The sequence below is a fragment of the Perna viridis genome, chromosome 3 (assembly GCF_037379345.1).
Source record: "Perna viridis isolate PV_CMFRI_1.1 ecotype Kerala chromosome 3, ASM3737934v1, whole genome shotgun sequence".
Lineage (NCBI taxonomy): Eukaryota > Metazoa > Mollusca > Bivalvia > Mytilida > Mytilidae > Perna > Perna viridis.
The window spans coordinates 57,438,395-57,456,716 of record NC_142447.1 but is presented as its reverse complement, the minus strand read 5'-3'; the positions used below and the strand labels follow the sequence as shown (position 1 = coordinate 57,456,716).

At 33.1% G+C, this 18,322-nt stretch overlaps 1 protein-coding gene across 2 annotated transcripts in view; it reads left to right on the top strand.

Annotated features, from left to right (window-relative positions):
- LOC148623059 (mitochondrial outer membrane protein SLC25A46-like) overlaps positions 1-18,011 on the top strand; it is a 44,564-nt gene extending 26,553 nt beyond the window's left edge. The window contains exons 9-10 of one of the 2 annotated variants that reach the window (XM_088573557.1): positions 11,286-11,499; positions 17,865-18,011. In XM_088573557.1, coding sequence (XP_088429683.1) covers positions 11,286-11,499; positions 17,865-17,896 — 246 coding nt within the window. In that variant the 3' untranslated portion in view covers positions 17,897-18,011. Of the gene's footprint in view, positions 1-11,285; positions 12,312-17,864 lie in introns of those variants that run through there. The other variant, XM_088573556.1, reaches the window with a different exon arrangement.
- The last annotated feature ends 311 nt before the right edge of the window (positions 18,012-18,322 follow it).

The following is an 18,322-nucleotide window of genomic DNA, read 5'->3' as shown; positions in this document are numbered from 1 at the left end:
TTGTTAGTGAATTGATCCTTTAACATGAGCTTTAGGAAGTATGCTAGTAAGTTTACAGTTTTCATTAACTCTTTTTGAGAAGTTATTCATGGAAGCACCCTGAAAGCAGAACTTTTTACAAAATTAGAATATTGTACAATATTGTATCAAAACCAGCTGTTGTGTCCATAATGAATGGTAAGTCGCTATGTTTAAGTTTGTTTGAAATTATTATTGTGTCCACACTTGTCCCAAGTGAACAAATTTCAACTGGCTATGGTCATATCATGCTGTGCTTGGGGAATCTTTTTATTTTTGTTTTGTATTTTTGTATTTTTTTTTGGTTTATTTTTAAAAAAAATTTTAAACCAGCCACACAGCATGGCGATGTATTATGTTATACCCACCAAAGAGTTGCATGTCCTGTCTGTTTATGCCCAGATGGTTTCCAGATGATAACTTGAGATTCGATCATTGAATTTTTGAATTTGTACAGTTTAGTGCTTAAAAAAAAACAGGTCAAGTTAATTTTCAGCAAAGTTCTGAATGTTGTTTCAAAGTTAGGCCATTTTAAACAATTTGCTATCTCCCTTTTCATATGGCAGGGTATCACATTATGTTCCATTATTGCCCTTTATTTGTCCCCTGTTGCAGCTTTGAAGGGGACATAGAAATACTGGTATCCTTCTATTTTTCCCTCCATCTGGTTACACTTGCGGACTCAATTCCTGGAAATCTGCTTGATGGATTTTTAAAAAATTTTGTGGGATTGTTAGGTACCATTTGTAGTTGGTCACTATTTTGATACGACAAATTTTACCAGACTTTTGCACTTCAAATTTTTTTGCAGCAGCGGGGAACAAATGGCTACAAGTTGATTGTTATTTTTCATACTTTTTTTTTAAGGGATATCTGGTCTTATTACCTTTGATTGGCTCTAGTTGTAAATTGGTTTAGGTCAGTTAACTCTGATCAGGTGTCAACATAATTATTTAATTAGAGAGAATATCTTTTGCTGGCAAACTTCCTGTCAATTTTAATATACAAAACATAGGCGCCAAGAAAATCGCCAACTGGTAATTTTTGTTGCCAGATCAAAATAAAAGATCACAAATTGCGACATTGGCAAAGCTCAGCATGATTCCTGGGAAACAAATAAATGAAACAGGGATGTGAAATTACACACTTTTGACTGAAAATAAAAGTTAATAGCTATATTTGAAAAGTAATCAGCTTTTCAGAAATATGGTCGGGCGTCATGAAAAAATTATTATTAAAAACTGCAACTGGTAAATGAAATCTGCTTTGACAAAATTATCATTCATGTCACTTTTATTTTTCATGAGCACAAAAGCCCTTCCAATTAAAGTATTTGAAAAGTAATATACAAGCATTTTGAACTTTGTGTGTCAGAATGTGTGACTGTGTACCAATATGAGTTTCAATACAAAAACAAAGAGTAGAATCATATTATAGTGTTAGCCTGTATAAAACAATATTAGTATATTGTTTGTTATTGCTCCTTACTTAGCTATTAACACATTTCATTGACCTTATTATTATATCTTGACATTTCCATGCAAGGTCAGTTTTTCTAGAGACACTGAAATACAAAAAAGTTGTTGGAGGTTGACAAAATAACAATAAGTTCTTTAGGTGCTGTTCATTCAAATATGCAAGTCATTCATCAAAACGTGACGTTTCATGCGATATAATAGTCCTTTTTCATATTCCTTACTTTGACTTGGTTTTTTAAGATTTCAAGCAAAGGGTAGTAACTCTCCAACCTGATTGACTGGTTTACTGTATCATTAGAGCAATGGACAGTAGTAGACTTGAATTGACATTTTCATTCTAGTAATAACAAATGCAATAAATCATTCTTTTTTCTTTTACTTATATATTTTACTTTGTTATGGGCAACTGTTATATTCGACTGCAAAAAAATTGTGGTCATTTTATATAATGGTGCAGTTGTCTTTTTCTGTGTGATAACTTTAGTTGTGGATGGCCAATTGTTCTGAAAATTTTATATGATTTTACTTACCACTAGAGGAAGGTTCTCATTAAATGTGGACTTTGTTGCCCTAACTGTGTTAGGAAAAGGGGCCAAAAAGGGTAAAAATAGGTGTCTTATTCAAACCCATGTAGGATATCTTTTTTTCAGATTTTAATTATGGTTTTTTTTTTTATTGTATTCTTTATTTAATTCTAGTAAAAAAAAATTTATCAGCAGATTTTATGTGTTTTGGACAGTTTTAAAGTGATAGGGGGTCAGGTCAAAATTGGGCAAGGCCCAAAAATTCAACTTCTCTATTTTTGGTCCAATTTCAAGAATTCTTTTTTATTGGATTTCTCATAAAAATCCCTGCCTGCATTTCAAAAGCAGATTTCAGATATCTCTTACAGTTTTGGAGTTATGAAGGTCAAAATGGCTACACCAAAAAAAAATATACTTTTTAGCTCACCTGGCCAAAGTCCAGGTGAGCTATTACCATCACTTGGAGTCATCGTCATGGTTGTCGTCATCGTTGTCTGTCATCATCATTAACAATTTACCAAAACCCTTCTCCTCTGACACTGCTTGACCAATTGGAACCAAAGTTGGTATGAATGTTCCTTGGGGTATCTTACATAGAACTGATGTGGGGATATTTGATCCGTCAAAAAACATGGCCACCATTACTAAAAATATTACCTAGGGGTCAGACAGTAGTTTTTCCCATATATCTCCAAAACTGTAAGGTTTAGCTAAATTCTTACTTGGGTAGAGATGTTTAGCATGATGAGATCTATCAATGGTCAAATTTTCATTTTAATCTGTTTAGCAATGTTGGAGTTATTGCCCTTTTTCAACATTATTTGCTGTTTTTAATGTTATTTCTTTCAAAAATCTTATACTTGACCAACTGATCCATTGAAAAACATGGCAATTGTTACTAAAAATAGAACATAGAGGTCAGATTAGTTTTTCGCATATATCTCCAAAACCATTAGGTTAAGCCAATTTTTTTCAATAGCTAAAATGATTCGTATTATTAGGACTACAAAAGTCTTTAGGGATTAAAGTTGTCAGACAACTTCTTATTGTTATTGTCCTTGAAAGGGGAAAAATGACATTTTTTTAAAATTTTTTTAGTTTTCAGCCAATATTATGAAAACTATAATAGATAGAAAGAAAATTTCAATGGCTGAAATTATTCTTATGAAAAGTCCTACCAATGTCTTCTTGAGTCAAAATTGTTGGACAACTTCTTGTTAAATTTATTGCCCTTGAAAGGCAAAATTCAACAAGGTGAGCGATTCAGGCTCTGGGAGCCTCTTGTTTATATTTATTTTTATAAACAATTTATTTCAAACCTTTTAGGTTCTTACCAAAGTAAAAATAGTTTAAGTTTCAAAGAAAAATGTTTACTGTTCTTCCTTTCCCCAATCAGACTGTGAACCAAGTTGTCATGTGCTGGTGGGTAGTTCCTTTGAAAAACATGCTAAAATAGCTTGCATTTTGGAAATATGAAAAAAGAATTTTTATACACCCACTCACTAGATTTGGAGTTACTAAGTATCTTTCCAGTTTTCTCCCTTATTTACTTCTAGTTTACCCTTTGACTTAATTTGACAGATTGAGTGAGGTACTTTTAGCATAACGTTACAGCTTATTAATTTGAGTTACAGTTAGCAGGTGAATATAACATTTTTCTCTATTTTAAACTTGTTTTGACCAAAGGTTTACGTGAACTACGACTGGTCATTTTGTCTTTATCATTGTAACTTTTTTAAAAAATCTTCTTAGAAACCACTGTTGGAATTTCAATACAACTTTTGTTAATTTTCAGTTTCTGTAACTAAAGTGGATGAAAAAAATTATAATGATACTATCTACATCCCCACGTCAAACTTTTTCAACCATTAAATTTGCTTCTAAACTATGATGGATGCATGAAAAAAAAATTGTGAACAAGCACCAAAAGTTTGTGCACATAAAAAAAATGCCTATTTCTAACAAATGATTCATACCCCCTGCAAACAAAGTTTTCCTACAGCTTCATGTATACAGTGACCCCTGTTAACTAGGTGATCGACTTACTAACAGATCCCAAATAATCAAACCTATTTAGAATTAAAAAGCTATTAGTGTGAGGAGTGTTATCAGCAATATTTGTTTACTTGTAAAATGCAATGTAAAAATGTACCAAAAAAAAAAAACATTTTATGACTTAGACCAGTAAAACATAGAAGGTAATATTGTTTAAAACAAGATTGTATGGGGTAGATCCAGATGTTTTGAAAAAGGGCAGTTCTAGGCAAGTATTTGCTTATTTTTGCCCTAATTTTGCACAAAATTAACAAAATTTTACAGCAAAAGATTGTTAAAAGGTGATTTGCCATTATTGTTCATTTGCTGTTTATCCTGAAGTGCCATTTTTGGCTTAGTTCTTAAACCCATAAGGATAGAAATAAACTTTTATTGGTGTAAATATTAAAACTTCAGGCTGATGAACTGGTAAGTTGGTATGCCTTATAGTTGTTATTTTCCTTGAAAGTCCACTATGTAGGCCTTTAATGAAATGTTTGATAGGTTTACACAGGTTATTATTGGGTATAGGCTGTTCTGTAAGGGAGCTTTGGTTCTTGAGAAATCTTCTATATCTCCATTCCATACTACCAGTAAATAAACTACCATGGGTTACTAATTTGAAGTCCTTATGTTTCAGTAAAAAGTGTATGTTTAATTGCCTTTAGTATTATAACATTTTCTACTTGTATCTACCTGTGGGTAACGGAAGATTTTATTGACCATTTATTCACAGTTAGTCTGCCAGTGTTGATTTAACTTAGTTGGAATAAAAGGTCATGCTCAAATCCTACTTGGTCAAATAATGTGGCTGCTGAAAAAACTTATGTCCCAGCCAATAATTGATTTTGGCAATTAGTTTTCTTTGTCTGTCATTCAATTCTTCCACTCCAAACAGTCTTCCAGTCTTTTTTTAAAGCTTATTTATTTTTAGCTCACCTAGCCATAGGCCATGTGAGCTATTGCCAGAACTTGGCATCCGTCATTATTGTTGTTGTTGTTGTTGTTCAAACATCTTCTCCTCTGAAACTACTGAATAGGTTTGGATGAAACTTATCTTGATTGTTTTTTAGAGTATCCTGCACAAGATGACTGTATGGATTTTTGATTTCTTAAAAAAAACATGGCCACCATTACTAAAAATAGAACATAGGGGGCCAGTTTTTTGCATATATCTCCAAAACTGTTAGGTTAAACCAAATTTTGACAGGAGTGATATTTTTTGGTGAAGATCTGTTGATCCATGTTGGAGTTATTGCCCTTTTTTATGTTTATTGCTGTTTTTGATGTTATTACTTAAATCTTCTCCTTAGAAGTTGTTATACAGAATTCAGTGAAAGTTGGTTTTACTGTTTTTTAGGGTATCTTAAACAAAACGATTGCTTGGATTTTAAATTGATGAAAAAATTTGGTTGCTGTTACCAAAAATAGAACAAAGGGGTCCAAATACAGTTTTTTGCAAGTAACTCAAAAAACGTTGAATTTAGCAATACTCTGATGGGGGAGTAATGTTGTTCACTATCAGAATATGGACCTTTGCTGAAATTTTCAAAATGATTTATTGCCTGTTATAGGATTTATGGCCCCTGAAACATTTTTTTGTTGTTGAAATGTGTACAACTCTCTAAAACCAATTGCAACAAAACATAATAGAAGTTGGCGTAATTTTTTTAGTGTTTGTCCACAAACTGATCATTTAAAATTTTTCATTGATTAAAAAACATGGCCGTCATTACTAAAGAATAGAACATAGAGGTCAAAATGTTTTTTTTTTTGGCTATTTTTCCTCAACTATAGGAGAATAATGAAATTGAATGCTACCCATTTGATAAACATGTTATTCTGAGTTGACTGGCAGTATTGAAATTATTTTTTAGATGGCCATTTTATGACCATTTTCACCAGTTGCTCAGATTCCATCTGTAGGAAACTAGGTGCTTTAAGTGGAATGGTGAAGATGAAAGATCGTTCTGGGCAGCTATTTTCTTGCTAATTTTACACTTGCTTTGATTTCAATAATAATTGGTTTATATAGTAAACATGGTCTCCTGATATGAATGGTGATGATGAAAAATTTGAATTGCCATGGTTTAACTTCATTTTATGTTCTTTTTCAGCAAATGTTTACTGGGCTAATGCCCACTCAGACCTAGTGGAATACCAGGGCATGGGGGGCACCTGCCCAAATTTTTTCCAGAAATTCTGAAAACACTTAAAAGGCATTTCCAACATTTTACAGTGCCTTAGGTACTCTTTTGTAGTTACAGCAATCATCAATAAATGCTGTTTTTCAGCAATTTCTTGTCAAGCATTGTAACAAAGCATGATACCTTTAATTATTTAGTTAATGGGGTATGGTTTGTCAGGTGAGCGATTAAAACATTCACAAAATTTTTCAACCAATACATAGAACATTGTCAAATAGAGATGTACTTGTAAATGATTGATACATGCAGGTATCTATATTATATAGCAATATTCATCTTAAATTACGAAAAGGTCAGTACTCAACAATAAGTTGACTAAACTGTTGAGTAATTTGTAAGGGATATAGTTATGTCTAATCATTAAAGATATTATTTTGGTATTAATGACGTTGATTCACTCAAAAGCATCTTTATATAGAAACTAACACACTATATTTAAAGGCAGTTTTAGCATGACATGGTTTGCATGATTTATGATGTACCATGGTTCCAAACCCCGCTGTAGGTTTAAACTGGTCTGAAGCAGGTATTTCAATTAACTGCGAGTAGTCCTTAGTTTGTACATTTGTATAATTTTAATCAGTTTATTTTAGTTGTAACAAGAGCCTCAGACCTTTTTGAACTGATTTTTAGGTGTATGGGGGGGGAGGGGGGTTATTTGTGTTTGTGTTTCAGGCAAAAACAAAGTGAGCAATCTAAATACAGGTTATTTTGTGAATCACATGCTTCAATGTCAAGTGTAGGGCCATCTCTCTTATTTGTTTTTGATAATGTATATTCAAAAGATAAACTTTTAACAATGTATTTTCATGACTTTTTATGAGCAAGTCGGCGGGTGTTTCTAGAAAAGCAGAGGACGCTTACCCTACCGATGCACCTGGTCCATGCTCCCAGTTTTTAGTGGAGTGCGACTTGCTCATTTGGTTTTGTTACTTTGTACGTATGATTTTAGTTGCTTTGTGTTCTTTATTGTGTATGTCTGTTTTCAATGTCAGGATGTCAGGTCTTTGTCCCTGGATTACATTCTTTTGATTACTGCTATAACCTTGGTTCCCTTGATTACTCTTTCAAAATTAAGTAATTACATGTATATCTTAAAAAACTTTCTATGATAAGTGACATTATATTGTTGTTAATTGATTTCCCTTCATGTCTTGTTTGACAGCAATCTGTTTCAACCCACTCATATATTTTCATGGGAAAAAAGGCCACTATGTTCAATCTCTCAACAGTTATGGCATAGATTTTCACACATAACAGGTGATACTGTTACAACTTGTAAAGACATGCCTCTCAGGTTTTTTACCATCAACTTCTTCCAAACATTATTCTAGATTGAGTAACAATATAAACATTCCAAAACAATGAATTTAATTGGGATATATTAGCATCTCTTTATGGATATTATGTCTCCCCCCACTTTGGTCTCTTTGACTTTGTATCACAAGGTGTCATACTTACCACCAAAGGAAGGCTAAGATTGATTATTGGGGTTGTAATATGAATAGTGTAGGAATGATGGGCCAGAAACAAGTAGTTTTTTGATGTTCAGACAATAATTTGAGTGATTGTGAATTTCTTTTAGATTATAGCATATAACATCACGAACTTCAAACAACAAATAAGACGACATATACGAGAAAATCATAATTTTATTGACAATTATAATGCATAATATCAAATTTTATTGAAAATAAAACCCTATAAACCTTTACTTCCCCACTCCCTTTTGTCAAATTACCTGAAAAAGAAACGTAAATAGTATCATATGTATCTGAAAATAGCCACATTTATCGTCAATTTGGGTGCGTTTTATACTCGGGTGCGCTTTATATGTGGATTTTATCCTTATTTTCCACAAAAATCAACCCTGCGCCTTATTCACCGGAAAATACTGTATGTGTCATTCCACAAAAATCAAGTTGGGGTTGGATTTGGAGGTTGGGACTTCAACCGTTAAAGAATGAGGACCTAAAATGGGCCAGAAACCTTACATTTTCTTGTAAAATTGACTGCATCTCTTTGAAACTGTACCATAATGTACCAAACCATCAAGAAAAGTGTGGATTTATGATGCAACTGCAAAAAAAAAAATTGTGTTCTTTAATGAAATCATACTGTCATGTGGTTTGCATTGTCATCCGTAGACACCTTCATGTCCAATCAATAGCCAGAGTATAAGTGTTATACCATAAGGTGCCATACTAACAAAAGAGAGCTTGGGATTGATGGCTTGAGTCATTGAGGAATCAAGGTCAAAAAGGACCAAACACAAGTATTTTCATGATGTCTTTTCAATAACTTGAGTAGATGTGAATGGATTTCTCTGCAACTTTACCACAAGGTGCCATACCACAAAAGAAATGTTTGGGTTTGATTTTGGGAGTTGTGACTAGAAGTGTTTCAGAATAAGAATAGGCATTGTCCCGATACCTGGATAATGACTTAACGATAAGTAATTGGATCTCTTTGATATTGTACCACAAGGTGCCATACAACCAATGGAAGGCATAGGTTAATTTTGGGGGTTATGACATAAACACCAGAAATGAGGGGCCAAATTTAGAGGCCAGAAACAAGCATTTTCTTCATGTTTGGACATTAATTGGAGTAAATGTGAATGAATTTCTTGTAGATGTCTTTGAAGGAATATCTGATGACTCCTAAGGAAGATAATTGAGCTGTTAGGCTAACTCCATCATTTGAGATCTCACTAATCACTTCGAACGTTCCCATTACTTTACATGTAAAAAAATAATTTTCAAAGTTTCACTGTGAGTTCCCAGGACAAATGACATCTTAATGTTGCATAGTATTGTGAAGGTTGGAAAATAAGGCTTTCAAAATTATTATGCTATAAACGATAATTGCTGAAATTTTTCACAAATTTGACTTGAATAAATAATACTGAAAATCTACATTTTTACCTTTTCTGCTACCTGATAGCATGGAGGCAAATTACTCACACATGTAAACAATATATTCATACACTTTTGTGATAAACTACAAATATGATTTTAAAGACAACATACTCAGCTGCAACTAAAATACAGATTATGCTCTTACAATGCATAGATCTAGGTTCAGTGTGTGTTTGGTACTATATAGGGGAAAAGCCATTTGACTTGGAAGGGGGAAGTGAGACCTGAAGCAAGGGGAATCTGTTTGTGAGTTTGCTCACGGTATTTCTAATTAACACTGTTCAGGTGTTCACTGGTGTTACTATTATATCATTGTCTTGTCCCAGGTGGTCTTACAGAAATGAAACTATGGGTATTCTTTGATATGTTTAATTTTTCAGTTATGAATATTGGGTCAAATTCAGGAAATGTTTCAATGGAAGTTTTAAAGTTCTTTGAACAGTTCCATTCTCTGTCAGAATCTTATTCTGTGTTAAGTATTTAATCACAATGCAAATTCGAAACTATATTAAACTTGAAGGTTTTGTCCATATTTCCCTCAACTGTTCAGGGTTAGACCACTGCAGTCATATCAAGCTGCACCCAGCAAAGCATTTTATTTGGGAGGGTTGTGACTTGAACCAATTTCCTGTTGTCCAGACAGTAATTTGAAATCTCCTTAACTTAAAACTATACCTCAAGGTGCCATACAGTAAAAGGAAGACAAGGATTGATTTCAGGATATTCAAGGGGCCACATCATTTCTGGTCATATCCTGTGTCATACCTAATTCAGAGCTGTATCAATTAAGCTTAAATGGTGTGTCCATACTTGTTGGTATTGAACCATGTGTTTTTGTCCCATGTGGTCTTACATAATTGATACTACGTTTTATTTGGCATGGTTAGTCTTTGAATTATGAATATCAGGTCAAATTAAGGACCTGTGTCAGAATCTTATTCCGTGCCTAACATTTAATCTCAATCCAAACTCTGAACTGTATTAGGCTTCAACATTGTTTCCATATTTGCCCTCACTGTTCATGGTTTCATATCAAGATGTACCCTGTGAAGCATTTTATTTATTTTTGGTCTGATTTCAAAATTATTAGTTTTATTGGATTCCTTTAGAAAAATTCTCCCAGCAGTATTTAATTGGATTTCAGACATCTCTTATGGTTTTTGAGTTATAAGTCAAAGTGATCACACCCCAAAAAATTTACTTTTTTCAATCCAGTTTCAAAAATTTTTAATTGAATTTCAAATTTGTGCTATATTGTGTCCAACCAGTTGTTGTGTCTTCCAAAAACTGAGAGTCCCTATGCTTAAGTGTTTCAAAACTAATTTTATGTCCATAAATATGGCTATCTGATGTTATTTTTGACATATATTCATACCTGTTCATCCATCTATTGGTGATATGAGTTGTTTTTTAACATGCATAGTAATTAACAGTCATTTTTTTTAGAAATAACTTTGCTGACAAGGTCTGGTTTTAAACCTTGCTTTTATGGGAAAAAAAGGAATACATTGTCAAATGTAAAGTATAAAAAATATTCTGTACTCGATTTAAACAAATTATTTGACTATTAAACCCCCACTAAACTAGTGGATGGTGTATTGGAATCACCTTGTCCATCTGTCTGAATTTTAGTCACAATTATTTCGGCTCCCATTGGATGGATTGATTTCAGATTTGGTGTGTGACTTTATATTAGATGGGGCATATATTGTAAGCAGTTTTGAGTTCTGTTCGATATCAATTTTCTGTTTAATAGGACTTTGCCATTTTTCATTTTATTGAAGGATAGTGTGTCACAGTGTGTTGCTGATGGGGCATACATTGAAAGGGATTGTGAATGATGTCATATAACCTCCTATATGAGTGGGCATATCCCTAGAAAAGACAATGTGTGTAACTTTATGTTCTAATTCATATAAATAAATGAATATTGTTTGTTTTAAGCATGTTATTTTTTTCTTTTGTTCAGATATCTACACATGATATTTTTGATAGTTTCCTCACCAGATATCTTCACATATTTTTGATAGTATCCTCACCAGATATCTACACATGATATTTTCAATAGTATCCTCACCAGATATCTTTGTTTTCTATTCATAGCCTGGTCATAATGAAGAATGGATACCAGCCAAGTCAATGTATGATATTCACTTCCCTGAGATGTTGGCTAGCTTTACTGGACATTTACTTGCTGACATGATGCTGTTTCCATTTGAGACTGTGCTACATAGACTTTACCTACAGGGAACCAGAACTATAATTGACAATACTGATTCTGGGCTGTCTGTTATTCCATATTCCACTGACTATAAAGGTATCATAGACTGCTTCCGTGATATAGTTTTAAATGAAGGAATTGCAGGACTTTATAAAGGTATTGGAGCACTTGCTCTTCAGTATGCAGTTCATGCTGCTATACTTAGATTGGCAAAATTCTTTTTTAATAAAATTTCTGATGAATATTATGCTAGAAGAGAAAGGCAATAGTTTCAAGGACTATATATGTTGGTGTATTTTTAATATATGGGGGTATTATCTCACCTGGAGTTTGATGACTCACCTTATTGGCCATGAAAGTGTCACCTCACTACCTACTTTATGCTGTTACATCTGTATCTTGTTTTTAACCAAAAGACTCTTGTGTAAATATATGATTCTATGCAATTATGTATTTCAAAGACTAGAAATTACAAAATTGTTACGGTAAGAGTATTAATTTCTGCGGTTTACAATTTTTTGCTGTTTTAAAAGCATGAAGATTAGTTCCTGCAAAACTGACTTTTAACACAATAATAACACTTATCATTTTTTTTAACTGCAAGAATTGATACATACAAGTATGTTCACTTTACCCAATCCTCAAAAATCAATATGTTTACAGTATTCCATACTCAATAACATTTATTTTATTTTTTTCCACTAGTATTTAGTACTTTGCCTTTTATTGCCTGTATACAATGATGTTTTGTAGAAATTTCATACAGAATTCATTGATGTTTTTCCTTTCTGTTATTATTTATTACTGGCTATTAAATCTAGTTACATGTAGTAAAGTTGACTTTATGTGAGCCACTTGGTTGTAGTAATAGATGTTGTTCTGATTAATAAATACTAGTGCCCTTCACACTTGGCATGTTTTTATAAAATATAAAACAAGTGAAAAACTTAATAAAAATGGATGGAAGTTGTACGACAATAGTAGACAATAGTAGCACCCTGTCTCATTGTTATCATTGGCATCCATTAACTTCAATTTATTTACGAAACTTGAGTAAAGCATTCAATTGTTTTGAAATTTTTACACTTTGTTCCCAGGAACATTGCAGAGGACCCTATCGTTTTAGAGGTTTTCGCCCCACCCCTTTTAGAAATAAGGGGCTTAAAAAGGGGAAAAAGGTGTTATCATAAGATTCGACAGAAAAAGCTTATTGATGGACCGATTTTTGTGATTCAGATGACAATCTGTTTCTTTTGAAATCCTGTTTTATTTTTTTTACAGGGTAGGCTTTTCTCTTGCCGTTTTGATGTTAAAGGGTTACGAAATTTGGCCACGGAAAAAAAAAATAACTGGATTTAGAATTTTTTTCACTGGATTCCTTATGAAAATCCCTGTCTGCTTTTTTACTAAGATGATATCTCTTTCAGTTTTTGAGGCCACACCCCTAAAAATTTACTTATCATTTTTGGTCCAATTTAGAAATTTCTAATTTAATTTCAGATATGCTAAATTGTGTTGAAACCGGATGTAGCTGTAAGCCCCTTTGCTTAGGTGTTGCAAAAAAAAACTTATTTAGTGTCCACACCTGCCCTTAATGAACACAGTTCATCATGCTCTTCGTTGGCTTATTATAATTGCTCAGATATGATAACTGATAGAGAGAAATACAAAGTGCAATATACTATTATACATAAAAAGTTTGTTTGAAATCATTAGTTGAACGTTTAATCCTATTTATTACTACTTTCAAGTTAAAAGCCCAAAACTGCATAATTGCCTTTCCAGATAAATAACTCGTCTTAATCAGGAATTTTTTAACAACTTTTGCTCAATAATTACATTTATTATACAAATAGCAGTGTTTTATAGAATTTTCCCAGTGTAATAAATTTCAATAATTCACACTGTGAAATAAATTCGGTAATTTCACTCTCGCACTTTCTCCCGCTGAAACTTCACAGTTTATCAGTCCGCCAATCACAGAATTTAAAATTCATATTAAAAACATTGATAAATTATGAAGAAAATATATATAATAAATAGGATAATCAATTGGTTATCGTGAATAATCAAAATATTATCATTTGTGCCAAGAACACTTGAGGATTTAATTCAAGCGCGGAACAAATTCCACACACTCGTTAAAGGTTACAGACCACCAATTCAACCAATGAGCATTCGGAACGTACGCAAAAATAGTCCTACGCAGAAATTACCCCTGTTCCTCGTAGTGCTGTGAAAAAAGTTCTTATTTTATTTTAAAAATGTAAACAGTTTCTGAAAGGAAAAACATTTCTGTACATTTTATAGGTGATTTTGCTTCTTGTGATGTGAAGCCTAATCTCCATAATGATTTCTAAATATACCCTTATCTTGTGAAAACACTGGGATTTCCCATGCTATTTATAGGTTACAGACCACCAATTCAACCAATGAGCATTCGGAACGTACGCAAAAATAAGTCAAGTTTTGTGTAGATTTGAGCAAAAATTAGGTTAGAAATGAGGAAAAACTCACTTTCATTACTGCGGTTAAGGCCATATAAGCATTCCCCTATGGCAACATGGAAAATCCATTATTGAGTACTTTTTTTGCTTTAGGTGCCCTTTACTGGTCATGTTTTAATGTGAAAACACTGTATTTACAAATTTAAAGCCAAATATATCACCTTTTGTGAAAATTTAAAGATTTAGGATTTTTGACATGTGATCAAGAAAAAGGGGGAGGCATGTCAGAAATAAATTTTTAAAAATAGACCAATTTCTCAGAAAATGATTACTTTTAAATCTATCTCTTTATTAATATTGTTAAAAAACAAGTTGTGATTGATTTTTTTTATTTGAAAAGTCAGAAAAAGTTCTTTGCAAATATTTAATGCATTTAAGTATGGTAGAATATTGTCACTTTTTTGCTCGCGCAACTTGGTTACCCTATATTTAAAAATCTAATATTTAAAAAAGTGCTTGTCACATTTCACTGAAACTTTGCAAATGCATTCAGTATGTGTGTAGGAAGATACCTGTATAGTTATTTATTTTTTCTAAGACAAAAAGTGACCTTTTAGGTTACAGACCACCAATTCAACCAATGAGCATTCGGAACGTACGCAAAAATAGTCCTATGCAGAAATTACCCCTGTTCCTCATAGTGCTGTGAAAAAAGTTCTCATCTTATTTAAAAAATTTAAACAGTTTCTGAAAGGAAAAACATTTCTGTACATTTTATAGGTGCATTTTGCTTCTTGTGATGTGAAGCCTAATCTCCATAATGATTTTTAAATATACCGCTATCTTGTGAATACACTGGGATTTCCCATGCTATTTATAGACCCTTCACTTCCGGTGACCAGTACTGCACTGCAAGTCTGCTAACCCCACATGCCATTCTGAGGAATGTGAGCTGACACATGTAGAATCATGCTGATATATAGTCCTGCAGGTTAAAGTTAAGGTAAAGTCCAGAGAAGTCATTGAATATTGTGAAATTTGTATAGAAGCCTATGGGAAGTGGAATTAGTGGTTTCTAGCCTTAAATCTAGGCGTTCTTTTGCGCTTGATAATACTTTGGTTATTCACTCTCTCCAATTAATTATCGTATAAATAATTACTGTCTTTTGTTGAGGTAAATGGCACAGTGTTACTGACTAATGGGAGAAAAGATCATATTCATCGTATGGGGAGGAGAATATCTGAAGGCAATTTGTGGGCCTAGCTAGTAATAAGGATATTTCTTTAATGATAAGTTTCTTAATATCAATAACAGTTTTCAATATGTAAATCGTATTATTTTTGTCCACATGTGGGGAATTTATTTGGAAATTCGGTATGGGTCAATAAGTGTGGGTCAAAATTTTGATCTCGAACTCAGTTATTTAAGTTCTGCATGTACGCTTAAGATATAAAAAAGTGACAACATAGAAGTACTTGTATATAGTTAGGGCCCTTTTGGTGATATAGGAGTCTCCGGTTGATACGGCTTTGACATGTCATGTCCATTATATCATATATTTCGACTATACTTAAGTGTGTTACCTTTTGGGGGTTCGATAAAGGTCTAGGGTAAACGATATAGGGTTAAGCAATCACTTATAATGCATATATATAGAAAAAAAAGTTTTATTTTAATATAAGTCAATAATAACAAATAATCAGAAAGTTTACTTTTTCACTTAAAAAATCGGGGTATCATGAATTACCAGATTAATCTTTGAACGTTCTATTTTCAGTCACTATGTATAAATGATTTCTTGGGCATACCATAAATTGTTCTTTAAAAGGTTTCATACACCTTCTTTTATCCTTCTATAACATTTTATCACTGAAATTCGGTTAACATTCTTCTTTGAAATTTTTAACAAACCTTGCCAATTGTTTATGGTAATACCTTAAATTTTAATATAATAGTCCTGCTCTTCTTTTCTCTCGTTATGTGCACGTGCAAAACATTGTGCACGTGTTTCGAACTTTGATTTTAATTCGAAATGATAAATTGATTGATTTTCATTCAAAGTCACAATTTTTCATTGCTTTTATAAAGGAGTGAAGAAAGCCTCTAATCCATAAACCGGAAGTTTTACTCTGAAACGCTTCTCGTTTCCAATTCTGATATTCATTTGCATTGATAAAGTTAATAAACAGAAAATATCGCCTTTTATACAATTAACTGTTAATTTACCAGGGAAAGACGCTGGATTCCGTCTGGCTAAACACTGTAAATTTCTATTGAACTTCGCTATAAATCGAGCCAGCTATAAATGCGATACATTTGCAAGCTTCCGCTTAATAAAGTTATTTATTTAATCTTATTTTCCCCGCGATTTAACTATTTGAAAACGGCGTCTTTAGTGCAATTAATTTTAGGTCAAAGCTTGCTCCTATTCTTAAGACTTCACTTATATTCAACTTTAGAACAAACTTCAAACCTTGGAAAACATGTCTTCTTAGCATGTCTTTACAAATGTAATTTTGGACTGAACAACACTGGAGCAAAGGTAATTGGGAAGGGAGACAACTACCATAGGGTTGTTTTTATTATTTAATTAAGAGGTTAATCAAATGATTCAGCTATAAATGACATTGAACTGAAAAAAAATATACCGGTAATGTGCATGTACTAGTATTTTAAAATTTAACTTGATCAAGCAATTCAGGTCTTCATCTTCAGACTACATACTCCTACGATGAAAAGAGCTGCCCAGTCAATAGTTCGTTTAAGTGGTACTAAAATAAATTGGGTTCATCTAATTTTGTTGAAATAAAACAGTGTCCAGAAAGGCAAAATCACGTAAATTGTCCTTTATGAAGTATATTTTAAAAAAAAAACATTTAACTTTGGAGGTTCATGATTTATAATTACATGATTATTTAGGTTTTTTATATACATATAAAGCAGACAATAACTATGTCAACATAATTGAAATTATTACCGTGGTTTTTGGCGTAATGGATATATTCTGTTTTAACCGTTTCCAGTCCTTCTAATGCCATTGAAATGACTAACTAGATATTTTGTCTATCCCTAGCAATTCATTTTACACTTTCTGTCTTATAAGTGCATGAACTGCAAGCAGCAAACATCTGTCTACGTTACTTTGATTGTCAGGGACGAATTGGATACAAACCGAGTACACTCCTATGGATACAAACCGAGTATACCCGTATGAATACAAACCGAGTACACCCCTACGGATACAATCCAAAAATAAAACGGCAATAATACATAAATTATGTTATCAAAAAGGTATGTCAAAGACTAAATTTTTAAGGAGACTGAAGTTGTTTGTCGGTAGATTTATATGAGAGAATATATATATCAGATTTATTAGACCTATGAATGATAGTGACTTTAATCTGTTTACATGTACACATGATTTTGCTATTATCACGTGATTATCATATGATTTCGCTATGGATAGAATAGTAGTGAGCCAAACTCGGTGTTTTACCGTTAACTGTTGAGTTTCTGTATTTTACAAATGCTTAATGTGTTTGAAAGCGAGATTGAGTTACATATGAGTAAAAATCGTCGCTATGATTGATCAATTCAGTCGGCATTTAGTATTTAAACGAGTTCATCGGCGCGGTTTATCGCTTCTTCTATGGATAGCCATTCAGGTGTGTAGCACACCGTTTTACGCTGTAAGACTTACAGTCTGTATGTTCTTTGCTTCTAACTTATCTACGGTTATGCCGTTTTCTCATAGGAATGTAACATTCCGAGAGAATACTTTGGTTTAGATTTATTCGGACCTTTCGACTTCTTTATACACTAAATTATCATGAAATTATATGTATTTCTGGTTTATGTCGAGCTACAAATAGTGTTAAGCCTTTCCGGTTAATTTTGAAGTTATTAAGCGTTATGCATTTATAAGCGATATGCACCATAATTGTTTTATATCAAATGCTTAGCACTTGGTCAAATAAACTATGTGTTTCTAAAAAGAGTTTTCATTTTTACAGGCCCCATGCAGGTCCGGGTGTCAAAAGAATAGACCTGCAGCAGCGCTAAGATTGTCGTAGAAGGCCACTAAATAGTGCTCAGGAACCTAACCGGGGACTAGGCGCTCTACCCACAGACCAACCGGGTTGTGTGCCCCAGGTGGTGGAATGGGGTACCCCTGGCGTGTTCCATGCTGGGGTTGTCAGGCAACGGTACGGAAAACCTGACCGCAAACCATAGTGGTGCACAGTGTTGGGAAAGATGCCACGTTCCTTGCACGTTAAAGAACCCTGCTGTGGTATTCGATAGGAGTAGGAACCTCTGTGCTCCGCCACAGGAGGCTAAATTGCCCGACCTTACCCATCCATCCCGTTTCTAATCGCAATAAAAAGTTGTCGACCTCATTATCCATGTGTCCCATATTCTTTAACAAAAGTCTAAAATACCTGCTTGGGCGACAGATACCTGTTTTTGAGTT